Source organism: Chiloscyllium plagiosum, chromosome 19, assembly GCF_004010195.1.
Source record: "Chiloscyllium plagiosum isolate BGI_BamShark_2017 chromosome 19, ASM401019v2, whole genome shotgun sequence".
Classification (NCBI taxonomy): Eukaryota; Metazoa; Chordata; class Chondrichthyes; order Orectolobiformes; family Hemiscylliidae; genus Chiloscyllium; species Chiloscyllium plagiosum.
In genome coordinates, this window is record NC_057728.1 from 47,388,044 (window position 1) to 47,403,808 (window position 15,765).

The window sequence follows — 15,765 nt, forward strand, 5'->3', positions numbered from 1 at the left end:
AAGAGAGTGCAGGATAATAGTTCCTTGAAAATTGAATCACAGGTAGACAGAATAGTGATGAAGCATTTTGTATGCTTGCCTTTATTGGTCAGTACACTGAGTATAGGAGTTGGAACGTCATGTTGCAGTACATTGGTTTGGCCACTTGTGGAATAATGTTTGCAATTCTGGTCTCCCTCCAATAAGAAGGATGTTGTGAAACTTGAAAGGGTTCAGAAAAGATTTATGAGGATGTTGCCAGGGTTGGAGGATTTGAGCTACAGGGAGAGGCTGAACAGGCTGGGGCTGTTTTCCCTAGAGCATCGGAGGCTGAGGGTTGACCTTATAGAGGTTTATAAAATCATGAGTGTCATAGATAGGGTGAATAGGCAACGTTTTTTTTTCCTGGGTGGGAGAGTCCAAAACTAGAAGGCATAGGTTTACGATGAGAAGGAAAAATTTAAAATGGGCCTAAGCGGAAACTTTTTCACACAGAAGGTGGTGCGTGTATGGAATGAACTTCCATAGGAAGTGGTGGATACTGATATAAATACAACATTTAAAAGGCATATGGGTGGGTATATGAATAGAAAGGATTTAGAGGGATATGGGACAAATGCTGGCAAATGGGCCTAGATCTATCTCAGCTATCTGGTCAGCATGGACGAGTTGGACTGAAGGGTCTGTTTCCATGCTGTACAGCTCTATGACTCTATATGGGCCAGGAGCAGGACAAATGGAACTAATTTAGTTTGGGATTATGTTCAGCATGGATTGGTTGCACTGAAGGGTCTGTTTCCATGCTACTCTGACTCTATAACTGTTACAACACAGACAGACAGTGCAACCAAATCCGCCATTTAACCTCTTATATTTGCAACACAGTAAAAATTAAAACCTGCAAAGACCCTCAAAATTTTCCCCAATTGTTCCTAATTTTTCCTAATTGTTCCTAATTCCAATTTTTTGAATAACCAATCTTGGAGTTCACAATTAATAAATTATTGACACCTGATTGTAGTTTAGAAGACTTAGCAATTTCCTAACAATACCGTAACTTTGGCAAAATGAAATTAAATGGTTCACAATTCTTAGTTTATAGCTCCAACCAAAATTGATTTAAAAAATAATAAAATGAGGAGGTCTAACATAATCTGGACCGTCAGAGTTGTCATTTTCTTGACTGTTCCCTTATTTTCTATATATAGCACTTCCTCTTTCAGGCCAGAGAGCAGCTGGAACTCCTCTCCAAGAATTATTTTGAATTTTCCCTTTGAGGAACCCCAAGGACAGTGGATAAAATCCTCTTGTGTGAACCAGCCTGAGTTCAGGTGATGGCAGACAATGAAAGTCACAGTCAAAAGACTGCTTCTAGTCACAGTTGTGTTGCAAATAAAGACTTGCTCTCATTCTAAGTGGTAGACACCAGCTAGGTAGTAGTCAGACAAAAGGAAAATAGGACAACAAATGATCTTACTGTCATCCTGAATGCTGGAATTCAATCATGGTCCAAAGGAATCAGAATGACAGAAATTAATCTATCTCCAAAACTAAGGGGTACGAAACTGGCTTTCCAACTGCCAATGTTAATGTTCCTATCATCTGCATTGCACAAACAATTCAGCAATTGATCTGCATTTTTTTTTCAATTTTATCTTATTGAACTCTTATTGGACGAGTTGGACCAAAGGGTCTGTTTCCATGCTGTACATCTCTATGACTCTATGACTTTATACCGCACACAGATTATAAATAAGGTGTATGTTATATCACTAATTCTTCATGCATTTGGCAATGAATAAACTCACTCTTTGTAAACTCAAGAAAGCCTGACTTTCTTGGCTCTCTTTCAAGAGCAATTTGTTTTGGGAGAAAGGTATCCACAAGGGAAGAGATCATTTTAAAATTAATTTTTTATAACCAACGTAGGAGGGGATGAAGAAAGAAGGGCAGCCAGTTTATCTCTTTTCACCTTGGACCTTAACAGATTGAGGGATCCCAATTTGTGCTCTGATGTTGAACAAACATTGTTATTATATAACATTAATGTAGAGTTCAAAACAGATTTTGAAAGCTTTCAAAGGTTCTGCTGTCTGACATTTCTACTCCCCCTTTAGATCTAGGCTGCAATTTGGCTTGTAATACTATCTCCCCAGCACTTATGGCAGATTTACAACTTTTATACATGTTTTTGAAAAGTTAATTTTGCTATTGAGAATAGAAAAAAATCCAATTCTGTTTCACATCTTCTTTCATTTCCACAGCAGCATGGAGTGAAAATTGTGCAGCCATTCTTACTCATTGAATAGTGCAATATTGCAGACTGATGTTTGTTCATTTCTCTTTTTCAGTCATTGGCTGTTTTACAGCTCTGAAAATCTACATATGTTCACCTGGACCTTACTTGCTGTCTTTTCCATGGAATTTGGCTCCTTTGCAGCTCTGAAAAATCGAGATTCTATAAAGGCAGTAGGAGTATACTCAAGAGGGAAATCAGGAGGGCAAAATGGGGACATGAGATACCTTTGGCAAATATAGAGTTAAGGAGAATCCAAAGGGTTTTTACCAACGGACAAAAGAGAGAATAGATCAGCAAGGCGCCCTTTGTGTGAAGCCACAGGAGATGGGGAGATACTACACAAATATCTTGCATCAGTATTTACTGTGGAATAGGATATAAAAAATATAGAATGTAGGGAAATAGATGGTGACATCTTAAAAAATGTCCATATTACAGAGGACCAAGTGCTGGATGTATTGAAACTCATAAGAGTGGATAAATCACCAGCCACTGATCAGGTGTACCGCAGAACTCTGTGGAAACCTAGGGAAGTGATTGCTGGGCCCCTTGCTGAGATATTTGTGTCATTGATAGTCACAGGTGAGGTGCCGGAAGACTGGAGGTTGGTAAGAAAGGTGGTACGGAAAAGCCATTGAACTGTAGACCAGTGAGCCTGACGTTGGTGGTGGGCAAGTTGTTGGAGGGAATCCTGAGGGACAGGATATACATATATTTGGTAAGGTGAGGACAGATTAGGGATAGTCAACGTGGCTTTGTGCGTGGGAAATCATGTCTCACAAACTTGATTGAGTTTTTTGAGGAAGTAACAAAGAGGATTGATGAGGGCAGAACAGTAGACGTGATCCATATGGACTTCAGTAAGGCATTAGATCTCATGGAATACAGGGAGAAACTAGCCATTTGGTTAGAGAACTGGCTCAAAGGTGGAAGACAGAGGGTGGTGGTGGAGGGTTGTATTTCAGACTGGAGGCCTGTGGCCAGTGGTGTGCCACAAGGATTGGTGCTGGGTCCACTACTTTTCATCATTTATATAAATGATTTGGATGTGAGCATAACAGGTATAGTTAGTAATTTTGCAAATGGCATCAAAATTGGGGGTGTAGTGGACAGCAAAGAAGGCTACCTCAGATTACAACAGGATCTTGATCAGATGGGCCAATGGGCTGAGGAGTGGGAGATGGAGTTTAATTTAGATAAATGTCAGGTACTGCATTTTGAAATAGCGAATCAGGACAGGACTTATACACTTAATGGAGTGTTGCTGAACAAAGAGAGTGCAGGATCATAGCTCCTTGAAAACGGAATCATAGGTAGACAGGATAGTGAAACGTGAGGAGCTGCATTTTTGGAAAGCAAACCTTAGCAGGACTTATACACTTAATGGTAAGGTCCTAGGGAATGTTGCTGAGCAGAGACTTTGGAGTGCAGGTTTATAGCTCCTTGAAAGTAGAGTTGCAGGTAGATAGGATAGTGAGGAAGGCGTTTGGTATGCTTTCCTTTATTGGTCAGAGTATTGAGTATAGGAGTTGGGGGGGTCATGTTTTGGCTGTACATGACATTGGTTAGGCCACTTTTGGAATATTGCGTACAATTCTGATCTCCTTCCTACCAAAGGATATTGTGAAACTTGAAAGAGTTCAGAAAAGATTTACAAGGAAGTTGCCAGGGTTGGAGGATTTGAGCTATAGGCAGAGGTTGAATAGGCTGGGGCTGTTTTCCCTGGTGCGTTGGACACTGAGAGGTGACTTTATAGATGTCTATAAAATCATGAGGGACATGGGTAGGTTAAATCAACAAAGTATTTTCCTTGGGGTAGGGGAGTCCAGAACTAGGGGGCATAGGGGAAAGATATAAAAGAGACCTAAGGGGCAACCTTCTCAAGCAGAGGGTGATACATGTATGGAATGAGCTGCCAGAGGAAGTGGTGAAGGCTAGTACAATTGCAACATTATATGAATAGGAAGGGTTTGGAGGAATATGGTACGGGTGCTGGCAAGTGGGACTAGATTAGGTTGGATTATCTGGTTGGCATGGATGAGTTGGACCGAATGGTCTGTTTCTGTGCTGTACATCTCTCTGACTCTATGATAGCATGTTCCAAGTAATGTGTGTTTAATAACTGTCACAGATTGCACACAAATTTACACATAGCAACAGCAGAGGTCGCAAGACTACAATAATCAAACCAGTAAAGGTACAATGGCATTTCTCCATACAACACCGACTATAACAAATTTTAAAATAAAGTACCTTTCTACTATATGAATTCCAACATGAAATTTTAGGTTGGGGAAATTCTGAAGAATAATTATTTTCCACCTATTTGTTCAATGAAAAGTGTAAATTATCCCAGAGCAATTTTACTCAGCGCCCTCAAATCCAATAGAAATGATTAATATGCAACAAATTCTCGTATCAATCTATACTTAAACACAGATGCTGAAGTTCTGAACTAAAACAGAAATGACTGGAGGAACACAGCTGCTCTGACAGCTTCTGTGGAGAGAAAAGAGAATTAATGTTTTGAGTCCAGTGACCATTCTTATGAGGTCCTGCCACCCCTGCTGAGTTTCTCCAGCAATTTCTGTTTCTCTTACTGACATATGTACCACAGCCACTGAATTGCTTTGGGTCCCAGAGGTTAAAAAGTAAAATTTACATGACCAGCCAGCTGGAATCACTCATTTTTACTAATGTGACCACTGCAGAACAAGGTGTGAATTGCAACTCATACCTTCTTCCTCTGTCCAGTTGTTGGCCAGTGGATTCAGAGAAATAACGTTTGTGTTGACTCTTAATAGCTGAATCAGTTCATTAAAATCTTCTTTCGTGCTGCTGCAGTCCACAAATATCTCAACCTCCGAAGCTCTCCTCTTTGATTTCCTGGACTCTATATGAACTAGGTTGATGTGTTTGTCCTGATAAAATAGAATTTAATTCAAAATTTGGAACATATACAGGGAGAGTCAAAATGAAGTGTTGGTTTGGCAAAAGTGGTGTTACAGTTGAGGCAAAATTATATTAGCTTCAATCGTAGTTCATGTTGTAATTTGAACACTGTCTTTATGTTGAACAAACACTATGATTTATGTTTATCAGAGTTAACTAGCAAATATCAGGAAATCTGGCATACAGAGACGGAGTGTACTCCGAACAAAGATCATTAGCCTGAAGCTTTAACTCTACAGATGCCACCAGACCTGTTGATTATTCCCAGAAATTTCTAATTTTATTTAAGATTTCCAGAAGTATTTTGCTTTCAAGTTTGGGTTTCTCAAAAGTGATCTACAAACATTCAATCCCTCCATCACCGGTGCTCAGTAGTAGCAGTGTGTACAATCTACAAGATGCACTGCAGAAATTCATCAAAGGACCTGAGACAGCACCTTCCAAACCCACAACCACTTCCACCTAGAAGGACAAGGGCAGCAGGTACTTAGAAACACCACCACCTGCAAGTTCCCCTCCAAGCCACTCACCATCCTGACTTGGAAATATACCACCATTCCTTCACAGTCATTGGGTCAAAATCCTGGAATTCCCTCCCTACTGGCATTGTGGGTCAACCCACAGCAAATGGATTGAAGTGATTCAAGAAGGCAGCTCACCACCATCTTCTTCACAGCAAATAGGGCTGAGCTATCAATGACCAGCCAGCGACACCCAAGTCTCACAAGTGAATAATAAAAAAGGGAATGGAGCTAAAGTGCAAAGTTATAGCACTACATGCCCGCTACAGAGAGGATGGTGGAATTTTAGCATGACATTTTCACAAACAGTTTCCAACGTGGACATAGGAATTTGTTGTTATGAGAATGTTAATAAAAATGAGAAGAAATATGATTTTGTAGATCAGGAGTCCATGCAAACATTATATTATATTATAGGTAAATGCAATTAGTTTTCAGGAGGTAAACATGATATCTTCAGTTGTTTCTCTGTACATTATAAATCTTACCTGAAAGATTTGAAGGGCTTTCACAAGTCCACCAACTTCATTTTTCATGGCAAACAGAATTGTTGTCCTGGTACTCTCATTCTTGCCATTTCCTTTGCTAACTTTCTTCTCATCATGTTTATTGAACCACCCTTTATTTACCTGCAAGAAATGTTTCAAACAGTTTTCCTTTACAAAGTGGTTATCAAATCAGAAGAATGTGTTTAAGTAGTAATAATAACTGTGTATAACCGTGAAAATGAGAGGGCTGTACTGATGGTAATTTATTGAATCTGAAGGGGAGGCGGTCAGGCGCCCACATGCTGGAAATGGTCATTCCTTAGCACTTGTATAATGTGAATGATACTTTCCATTTATCAGGACAAGATTGGATGTTTTCCAAGTCTGGTTGATTGCAGTTTTGGACTGTCATTTTCAGAGAAATTGCAATGGAACTGAAGTCTGTGCATTCTTTCAGTCCCAGTTCTGATCTTACCTGATTGAAGGACAATCATTGATAAAGCATTTGCAGATCAATGGGCTAAGGACACTGTCCTGAAGACATCCTGCAATGATGTCTGGAGTTTGAAATGATTGACCTGCAACAATCACAACCATCTTCTTTAAAGCTGGATCTATCCCCAGCCACTGGAATGTCTCCCCCACCTCTGCCTTCCCGCGCCTTCCCGCTCCCCCCCCCCCCCCCCCAACACCCCGCCACCATGCAGATTCCTGTTGATTTATATTTTACGAACATTACTTGCTGCCATGCTCAGGGAAATCATGTATCTATCTATCAGTTCTTTGAAGAGCTAGCGTGTGGTGTGGATAGAAGGGAACCAGCAGATGACTATACATAGATTCCCAGAAGGCATTTAATAAGATGCCATATCAAACATTATTGTGGAAAATAAGAGCTCATCATGTAAGGAGTAACATGTCAGTATAGACCAAAGATAGCTCGCAAACATGAAACAGAACAGGTTTAAATGGATCCTTCTCAGAATTGGTAGGATGTCATGAATCATGTGCTGCAGATCAATGCTGGGTCTCGATTATTTACAATGTATATAAATAGCTTGGATAAAGGGACGGAAGATATGGTTTCTAAATTTGCTGATGCCATAAGGCTAGGTAGGAAAGAAAATTGTGAAGAGGAAACAAAGAATTACACAGAAATATATACATAGCTTAAATGAAGGGGCAAAGATCTGGCGAATGGAATAAAATAGGCGAAAATGTAAACTGTCCATTTTAGCACAAAAAGTTTAAAAAAAACCTATATTATCTAAATAATAAGAGTGCAGAGCTCTGAGATGCAGAGAGATCTGGGTATTCCAGTGCATGTATTTCAAAATGTTCACTCACCTAAGACAGATATTTCTATGACGCAAAAAGTAGTGGAAGCAGAGCCGTTGAATTGTTTTCAGGCAGAGATGAATGGATTCATGATAAGCAATGAGGTAAATGTTGAACTGAGGTTGGGTTGAAATATGGATCAGCCATGGTCTTAGAGAATAGCAGGGCATACTGAAGGGGCCAAATAGCCTATTTTTGCTCCTAACTTATGTTTGTATTCAGTCAAATGCTGTGTTGATCTCAAGGGCAGTTGCTCATATCTAATAGCTACAATTCAGCCCTAAGACATTTCTTGACTTTTAGTAGATTGAATTGGCTGAAGACTGACAAACTGATACGGGAACGCAAGGGAAACACAAATGATTAGGAAGGGTGTTGCATTCTAAAAATCTAAATTTGTAACTTTCTAAGTTTCTGATCATTTTTTAGTATTGCTCCTCCCACCCCCTATCTGGGATTTATTATGCGATGAGATAAGCCACATTGTTCCAGCAGCATATCAAAAACCAGAGGTGAAATTCTGGTCCTGAAACTATCTGTACTGGTATTACACGACATGTAATCATCGATTTGAATTATGCAACAAACCTTTGCATATTATAGATTTACTTTTCCTCCACTTTTACCTCCTTCAACAGGAAACCCCAGAGCTTGTCAGATACAATTATGTCCTGCGTGATATAGGAATTTACGTAATTTGTTTTCATCATGACAGGTCCTGAAATGAAATCATTAACTTTTTCAATTACGAACATTCCAAAGCATGCTCCGAAGTTCTCCTGTGTAGATCTGGAAATTAGTTTCATATTTCATAAGGGCCAGACTGAAAATCCTGGGCCTTAAACCTTCCTTTGTGTTTAACTGGGAATGTATTTTTTGCTCGCTACCTTGATAATCTGTCATAACAACCGTAAGTTTCTTTCCCACTGATGTGTAAAGCACTTTGTTTTTTCAACAAAGGGCATATCTCTAGGATTTGGGGCAAACATTCACAGTTCTAGTAATCTTTTACTTCAGTTCTTTCTGCCCTCCATAGAACATAGAACAGTACAGCCCGCAATGTTTTGCTGAACATGACGCTAAATTGAACTAATCTCTTCTGCCTGTCCTTGGTCCATATCCCTCCATTCCTTGCATATTCATGTGCATATCTAAAAACCCCTATTGTATTTGCCTTCACCATCACACCTGGCAGCAGTGTTTCAGACTCCTACCACTTTCTGTGTAAAAAAACCATCCCCTCACATCTCTTTTGAATTTTTCCCTTCTCGCTATAAATGCATTCCCCTGTTACTGCACATTTCAATTCTGGGAAAAAGATTCTGACCATCAACCCTATCTATGTACTTCATAATTTTATAGACTTCTGTCAAGTCCCTAATTGTGGCTTTGCTTTTGATTGGGGTATAACTGTAAGCTGTGTTTTACTGCATTTTACTCCATCTACATTTCCTTTCCCATCAGTTTAGTTTCAAACGACTTATTGCATTTTTAATGATTTCAATTTCTCCTGCTTTTGACTACCATCTCAATTGTAACGACAAGAATATACTGAAGCTTTGCTGACTGTCAAATCTGGTCAGAGATTGTTTTCTTCAAGCAAGCATTGTTCCTACAGTACTGTAGCAAATACTGTAAAACTGTATTCTTACCTTTTGCATTCTTTTGTAAAATTTCTCAAAAAATATTTTTGCCATGTCACAAAATCACTTTCAAGTTTTTTTCCACCATCATTTCTTTATATCCCTTTGCAGTATCCAGTAATATATGCTTAAGGACACTTAGTAAAATAATATTTACCAACATAAAGAGTATTTATTTGGTAATTAATATTTTAGGAAGTCGCATATGTTTTATGGGGTCAGTTTGAATAACATGTGTGATGAAGTACAATTGCTTTGTTGATCAGACAAAAGCAATGTTTTTTTACTGATGGACCAAACGTCCCCATAAAACATGTAACACAATGACTTCCTAAAAGATTTACGTGAATGCACATTCTTCTTTTTAATTAAAATTACCATCACTGTAATTTACAATATAAAATGGCTGATCAATTCACCACTGACATCACAAAGTGTCATTTCCCAGACTCAGTTATTCTGCTAATTGAAAAGGCCAAACAAGAAAAATCATATGTATCTACCATCACTTCGGATTATTAAGTCATTTCCCAACCTGAGTTACACTGTGCAATACTTAATCGTTATTCCTTTAATTGACTTATTTCTCTAAATTGTGTGAGGCTTTTATTGCTAATAATTTTCCAGGATTAAAGACAGGATTCTTGGCAGTGTGGAGGAATCGAGGGATCTTCGGGTCCAAATTGTTAGATCCCTCAAAGTTGCCACCCAGGATGATAGGGTTGTTAAGAAGGCATATGGTGTGTTGGCTATCATTAGCAGGTGGATTGAGTTCAACAGCTGTGAGGTTATGCTGCACCTCTATAGAGCCCTGGTTAGACCACACTTAGAATATTGTGTTCAGGGGTTCTAGTTGCCTCATTATAGGAAAGATTTCAAAGCTTTAGAGAGGGTGAAAAGGACATTTACCTGGACTGGAGGGCATGACTTATAAAGAAAGGTTGAGGGAGCTTTCTCATTGGAGCGAAGAAGGATGAGAGGTGACTTGATAGAGGTGTGCAAGATGTTGAGACAATTAGATAGAGTGGATAGCCAAAGAGTTTTTCCCAAGGTGAACTGTCTATCACAAGGGGCAAAATTTTAAGGTAATTGGACAAAGGTTTAGAGGATATGTCAGAGGCAGGTTCTTTACACAGAGAGTGGTGGGTGCGTGGAATGCACTGCCAGCAGTGGCAGTAGAGTCAGATACATTAGGGACATTTAAGCGACTCTTGGATAGGCACACAGAAGTTAGTACAGTGAAGGATATGTAAGTTAGTCTGATCTTACAGTAGAATAAAAGGCTGGTACAACATCGAGGGCCAAAGGGTCTGTATTATGATGTGCTGTTCCATATTCTATGATTACTACATTATAGAAGTCTTCATGCCCTATATACTATAACAGCTTTCACTGAAAAATAAAGAGTTAACCAAATTGAATTTATCTTCATTGTATAAAATTATTAATTTGTGTTTAATTAAGGAATACTATATGACACTGTCGAGCAATTTTTAATCTCTTATGAAATAGCATAAAGAGTAATGCACAGCACATTTCTTACAATGCTGACAGTTGATTTTTTTCATGATGTTCATTGAATGTATTCCAGTTTACAGCAAACTCAGTATCCCAACAAAGATTGACATGTCTGCCTTCAGTTTTGATCAGAGTTATCCTGGCTTTGAGCTTTAGCTGCAATTATTTTATTTTGGACAGGGCATTCAGTGCAACAGGACAAGTCTTTTTTTTAGGAGTTTAGGAGTAGGAGTTGGTAATGCTGCTGCCACTGAGCTAAAAGACCCAAAGTACAACTCCCATTTCAGGACTTACTAGATTATAGAATCTCTATGTGAAAATAGGCCCTTCAGCCCAACCGACCCTCCGAAGACCAAAACCAACCCACCCAGACCCATTCCCCTACCCCATTATCCTATATTTACCACTGACCAGTGCACCTAACTTACACATCTCTGAACACTATGAGCAGTTTAGCATGACCAATTCGGCTAACCTGCACATCATTGGATTGTGGAAGGAAACCAGAGCACCGGAGGAAACCCATGCAGACATGGGGAGAATGTGCAAACTCCACACAGATAGTCGCCTGAGACTGGAATTGCACCCAGGCCCCTGGTGCTATGAGACAGCAGTGCTAACCACTGAGACACCGTGCCATCCAAAGAAAATTCCAGCAATTGGTACAAGAAAGCCAGTGTGCATCAGTATCAATCCCCAACCCAGAAACATGGGAAGAGTTAACAGTAGAATGGACACCTGGCTATAAAACTAAAGTACAAATGAAATACAGTACTTAATATTAAAGGATGATCAACTGGCATTGTGCTGGGAAAAGCAGAGGGACCTCAATAGGTGCCTTCAGTCAGTTTAGCTGTAGTAATTATGATATTATGCATATACAATGACCTAAGCACTGTACAGCAATTTTACTCATATACGGGAATGAGAAACTAAATTCATAGCCAGATAAATATAAACAGCTTGAGGCAAATTCAGCTTATGACTGGGCACTCCACCTGAAGTCAGTTGATTAATTTATATTGTGAAATCAATGTATGTTGCTTTATATCCATATCTAACATAATACTGGACTTACGTTGCAACATTTTCACAAGGTAAGTATAGAGAAAATATCAAGCAAAATTGTTACGAAAGACTGAAATAAGGAAGATACCGCTGACTAATGAAAATATTCTTAATTTTTAAAAAATGTTTAAAATAAAAGCAAATCTACAAATATTTTGCCAAATTAGCGGAATAACAATTCTTGTAAAATATTTATAAACATGAATTTGAGGAAAGTGCATATTATTGGCTTCAAACTCCACTAGCAACTCAAATTTCAAAATACCAGTATTGTATGATTTTATTACCAGTATAGAGAGCAAATTAATTCTGGACTCGACAATGAGAATTGAAAGAATATTTGATTGAAGTCTACTGTAACTGGTGAACATTGTTTTTAATTAATTTTCTCTTGTATAGTTTACAAGTTTAACCCGCTACGTGATTTCACTGCAGTGACAAAAGCCATAACTGAGTCTTCAATTGGAATAACTATATAATCATAAAGTCAGAAGTCACACAGCACCAGGTTATCGTCCAACAAATGTATTCAAAATCAAAAGCTTTCAGAGTGCTGCTCCTTCATCAGGACTATAACCTGATGTTGTGTGACTTTTGGCTTTTGTCCATCCAATTCGAACACCAGCATCTCCGCATCATATATGATCACAAAGTATTGTCCATCTTTAAAATTCCTCAATATAAGCAAATATAATGTAGTTATCATCCATTCTGTCTGCAACTCAGAGATGTCAGAATAAAATTTAATATGAGGTGAACATTTTTACCTCCTACAGTCTGGTTAATTATTAATAATTTTACTCAATATTAGATAATTGTTTATAAAAACTTTTTTTAAAAAACAATCTTATATCAGTTCGTAAACTGCATAATACTTGAAAGACCTGCTGTACTGGAAAAGATTTGGTCAGTATTCCAGAGAGAATGTGTTGTGAATGTAATTTTTTTTTAAAAATTTGGATATCTAATGTTATCATCGGGTGAGCTGACTGTGAAGCTATCAAATTGAAATTAAAAACCCAGTTGATTCACTAATGTCCTTAGGGAAAGAAGGCTGCTTTCCTTACCCAGTCTGGTATACATGTGACTCCAGTCCCACATAAACATGGTTGACTCAACTGTTCTGCTAAGTAGCCTAGTAAGTTACTCAGGTGCCCAACAACCACCTTCTCAGGGAAACACATGCTGGCTTTGGAGGGATGCCAAATCTGAGGATAATAAAAAAAGGAAAGGAAATATCGGAAGTATATGAAACTTCACAATAAAAACATGTGGCCACTAATTCTTAAGATACATTTATTTATGGAATTCACAGGAAAGTCTTTTACTGTGTGGCAGACATAATGACTTCAACTTGATAAAGCTATTATTCAAACCCAAGAAACTCACAATCTTCAAATAGAGCATTAAACAGGTTTGGCTCAAGAATTTGGTATTTGAAACAATATAACAAAAGTAAATCTACAAAGTAAATATGTGTGCTTTATTTATTACCCAATACAACAGTTCTCAATGTGACAAAAAAAAGCTATGAAAATCGTATCAGCTGTAACATGTATAATGGAGCATTACTGACCCATGTGAAACTTGTGATTAGTTAAAAACTGCTGCTCTCCCTTCCTCACTATTATCTTCCATGGACTAATCTGACCTCCCTCAGCCTCAGCATCTCTTTTGTCAAACTATACCAGGGAATCTACCTTAAAGTGTTTGTTAATTTCAAGTAAGTATTCAATCCATATTAGAACTTGAGCTATCTATATTCACTTGAATATTACTCCTCAATTAGCTTCATTGCATCCCAAATTAAATCAACTTTCTTGAGTATACACTTTCCCCGTTGTTTATCTGAATTTCTCCATCAGCAAAAACACTTACAGACTGTATTCTAAATATGTATATCCTGGTACATAGAGCGGGTTGATTCACACAAATTCTGTGATCCAATGAAGCATTAGGAGCCAGAAAAGACTGAATATTTCTTAGTTCCAGCAAGTATACTACAAAACCCTAGATCTACCACGACTAGTTTAGCCAAGTGTAAATTGGGTGCCTTTTTTATGGAACTTCATACAAATATTATCAAGATATGTATAATAAATGCTAGAGATGCATGCATCTCTGGAACAATTAAAAAACCTGCTCTTTGACATTTATCTTGAAGTGGATTATTGAACTATAGCTGTTGGAAGAGTTTTTAAGGATTGTTAAGTAAGAAAAGGCTAAGAAACCAAAACCAACTAATAGCAACAATCTGCTCTAAATCAGGAGACTTACTGAACTCCTGTGTAAATATAATAACAGGTAATCAGTTATGAAAAGTAGTTAAAATTAAATACCTGGTGTTCAACTCGTTATAAGAACCTTACAACATACAAATGGCCAAAGTGGCTCAACAAGTCCATGTTGCTGTTCACCCTCTGTCAGCAAATCAGACTGAGCAACTCTGTGCTCAATTGCCTTCAAAACCCTTTCTCCCTCATCCATCCATCCATCCATCCCATTTCATGTTGATCACTGATATCATTTGTGCCTCAGTCACCAGTCCTGATTGTGGATTTCGCCTTGAAAGTCAAATCCATGTTAAATGGCCTCTCATGTCTTCTGTTCTAAGTTTTAAAAAAAACATCCTGCATCTATTCCTCCCACACCATCAATTCTCTCAAGACCAAAGCACACTGCAGCTGTGAACACACCTGGTCGCTTACACGTTGCTGCCTCGGCAAACCTGAGTCCAGCGACATTCCTCGTTTTGCCCGGTATTTATTTCCAATCATCATCATCATCTTGGCACGTTTTTAAGGGCAAGGTTTTGGAGGACTGGAAGGGTAGGAGAGTGTTCTTCACTGGGACGGCGAGTCAGCCTGGGTAATAGCCTGAGGCTGCTAAGGGATCTTTAAATACCCTGTCGAGCTGAAGGGCGGAGCATGCTAATTTACTAAACCGCACTCTTGGGCTCCTTCAGGCATGGGCTGTACTGTTTAATTCTGGATCAGTGGTGCTGGAAGAGCACAGCAGTTCAGGCAGCATCCAACAAGCAGCGAACTTCGGAAAAGTCCTCTCCACCTCACCAATGGCAATGAACTCCAGCTGTAAGATTACTGATTTACATTTCAGCCTCTGGTTTACATCGCAATGTTGAGAGCCAGGTGATAACAAAAGGGTTTTTACACAACCGATTAGAGCAGGGTGCACTGAAATATCCGCGCGTTGATGCATCCGATCTGATATTATTTCATGAAATCGGATTAATGTTACAGTAAAAATGCATTTATCATTTTCTTTGTACAGAGAGCATTTAAACAGTTAAAATACTAAATCGCTCTTCTTATTGGTGGCCAAAGATTTCAATATAGAGGGGGGTTTCTGACCCTTAGCAAATAACGTTATATGTTTGTAATGTGCTCAACAGTTATCTCTCTCCGTTCCCTGGTTCTCCCCAGCTTTTAAGTGGCTTCCAAATCCCTGGTTTGATGATGAATCGCAGTTTGAATGTTTGAAAAAAAATACTTTCAATGCCACCAAAGTCAGTGAAATTTAAGATCTGTCAATTAAATGCACAAAACACTATCTCCTTGTGAGAGTCCTCAACAATAAGTGTATCAGGGAGAGGCCCCTGTTTTCTCTCCCTCTCATTCAATATGCACTTGTCTTAAATAAACTGGTTTATTGATTTCATTGCTCCCCTTCATACCAAGATTTCCCCAATACTTTTTCTCCATGCCCATTATCTTCTAGCTTCTGTGACAAAGATGGAATTCCCATCAGAGGATTGAACACAGAATATCAGACGGGGGGAAGTAATGAGCATATATCATCTGACGACTAATACTGAGAATATACAATACATTAATTAAAAATAAAATACTGCAAATGTTGGAGATCTGAAATAAAACCAGAAAGTGCTGAAGGAACTCAGCCGATCTGGCAACACTGGCCGAGAGAGAGAACCCTTTTGG

General features: G+C 38.6%; 1 protein-coding gene across 3 annotated transcripts in view; it reads right to left on the bottom strand.

Moving 5' to 3' along the window:
- LOC122559755 (tryptophan 5-hydroxylase 2-like) overlaps window positions 1-14,656 on the bottom strand; it is a 46,432-nt gene extending 31,776 nt beyond the window's left edge. For all 3 annotated transcript variants that reach the window (XM_043709722.1, XM_043709720.1, XM_043709723.1), the window contains exons 1-3: window positions 14,503-14,656; window positions 6,240-6,380; window positions 5,016-5,199 (exon numbers count right to left, since the gene is read on the bottom strand). In XM_043709722.1, coding sequence (XP_043565657.1) covers window positions 5,016-5,199; window positions 6,240-6,380; window positions 14,503-14,592 — 415 coding nt within the window. In that variant the 5' untranslated portion in view covers window positions 14,593-14,656. The remainder of the gene's footprint in view (window positions 1-5,015; window positions 5,200-6,239; window positions 6,381-14,502) is intronic.
- Between the last annotated feature and the right edge of the window lie 1,109 nt (window positions 14,657-15,765).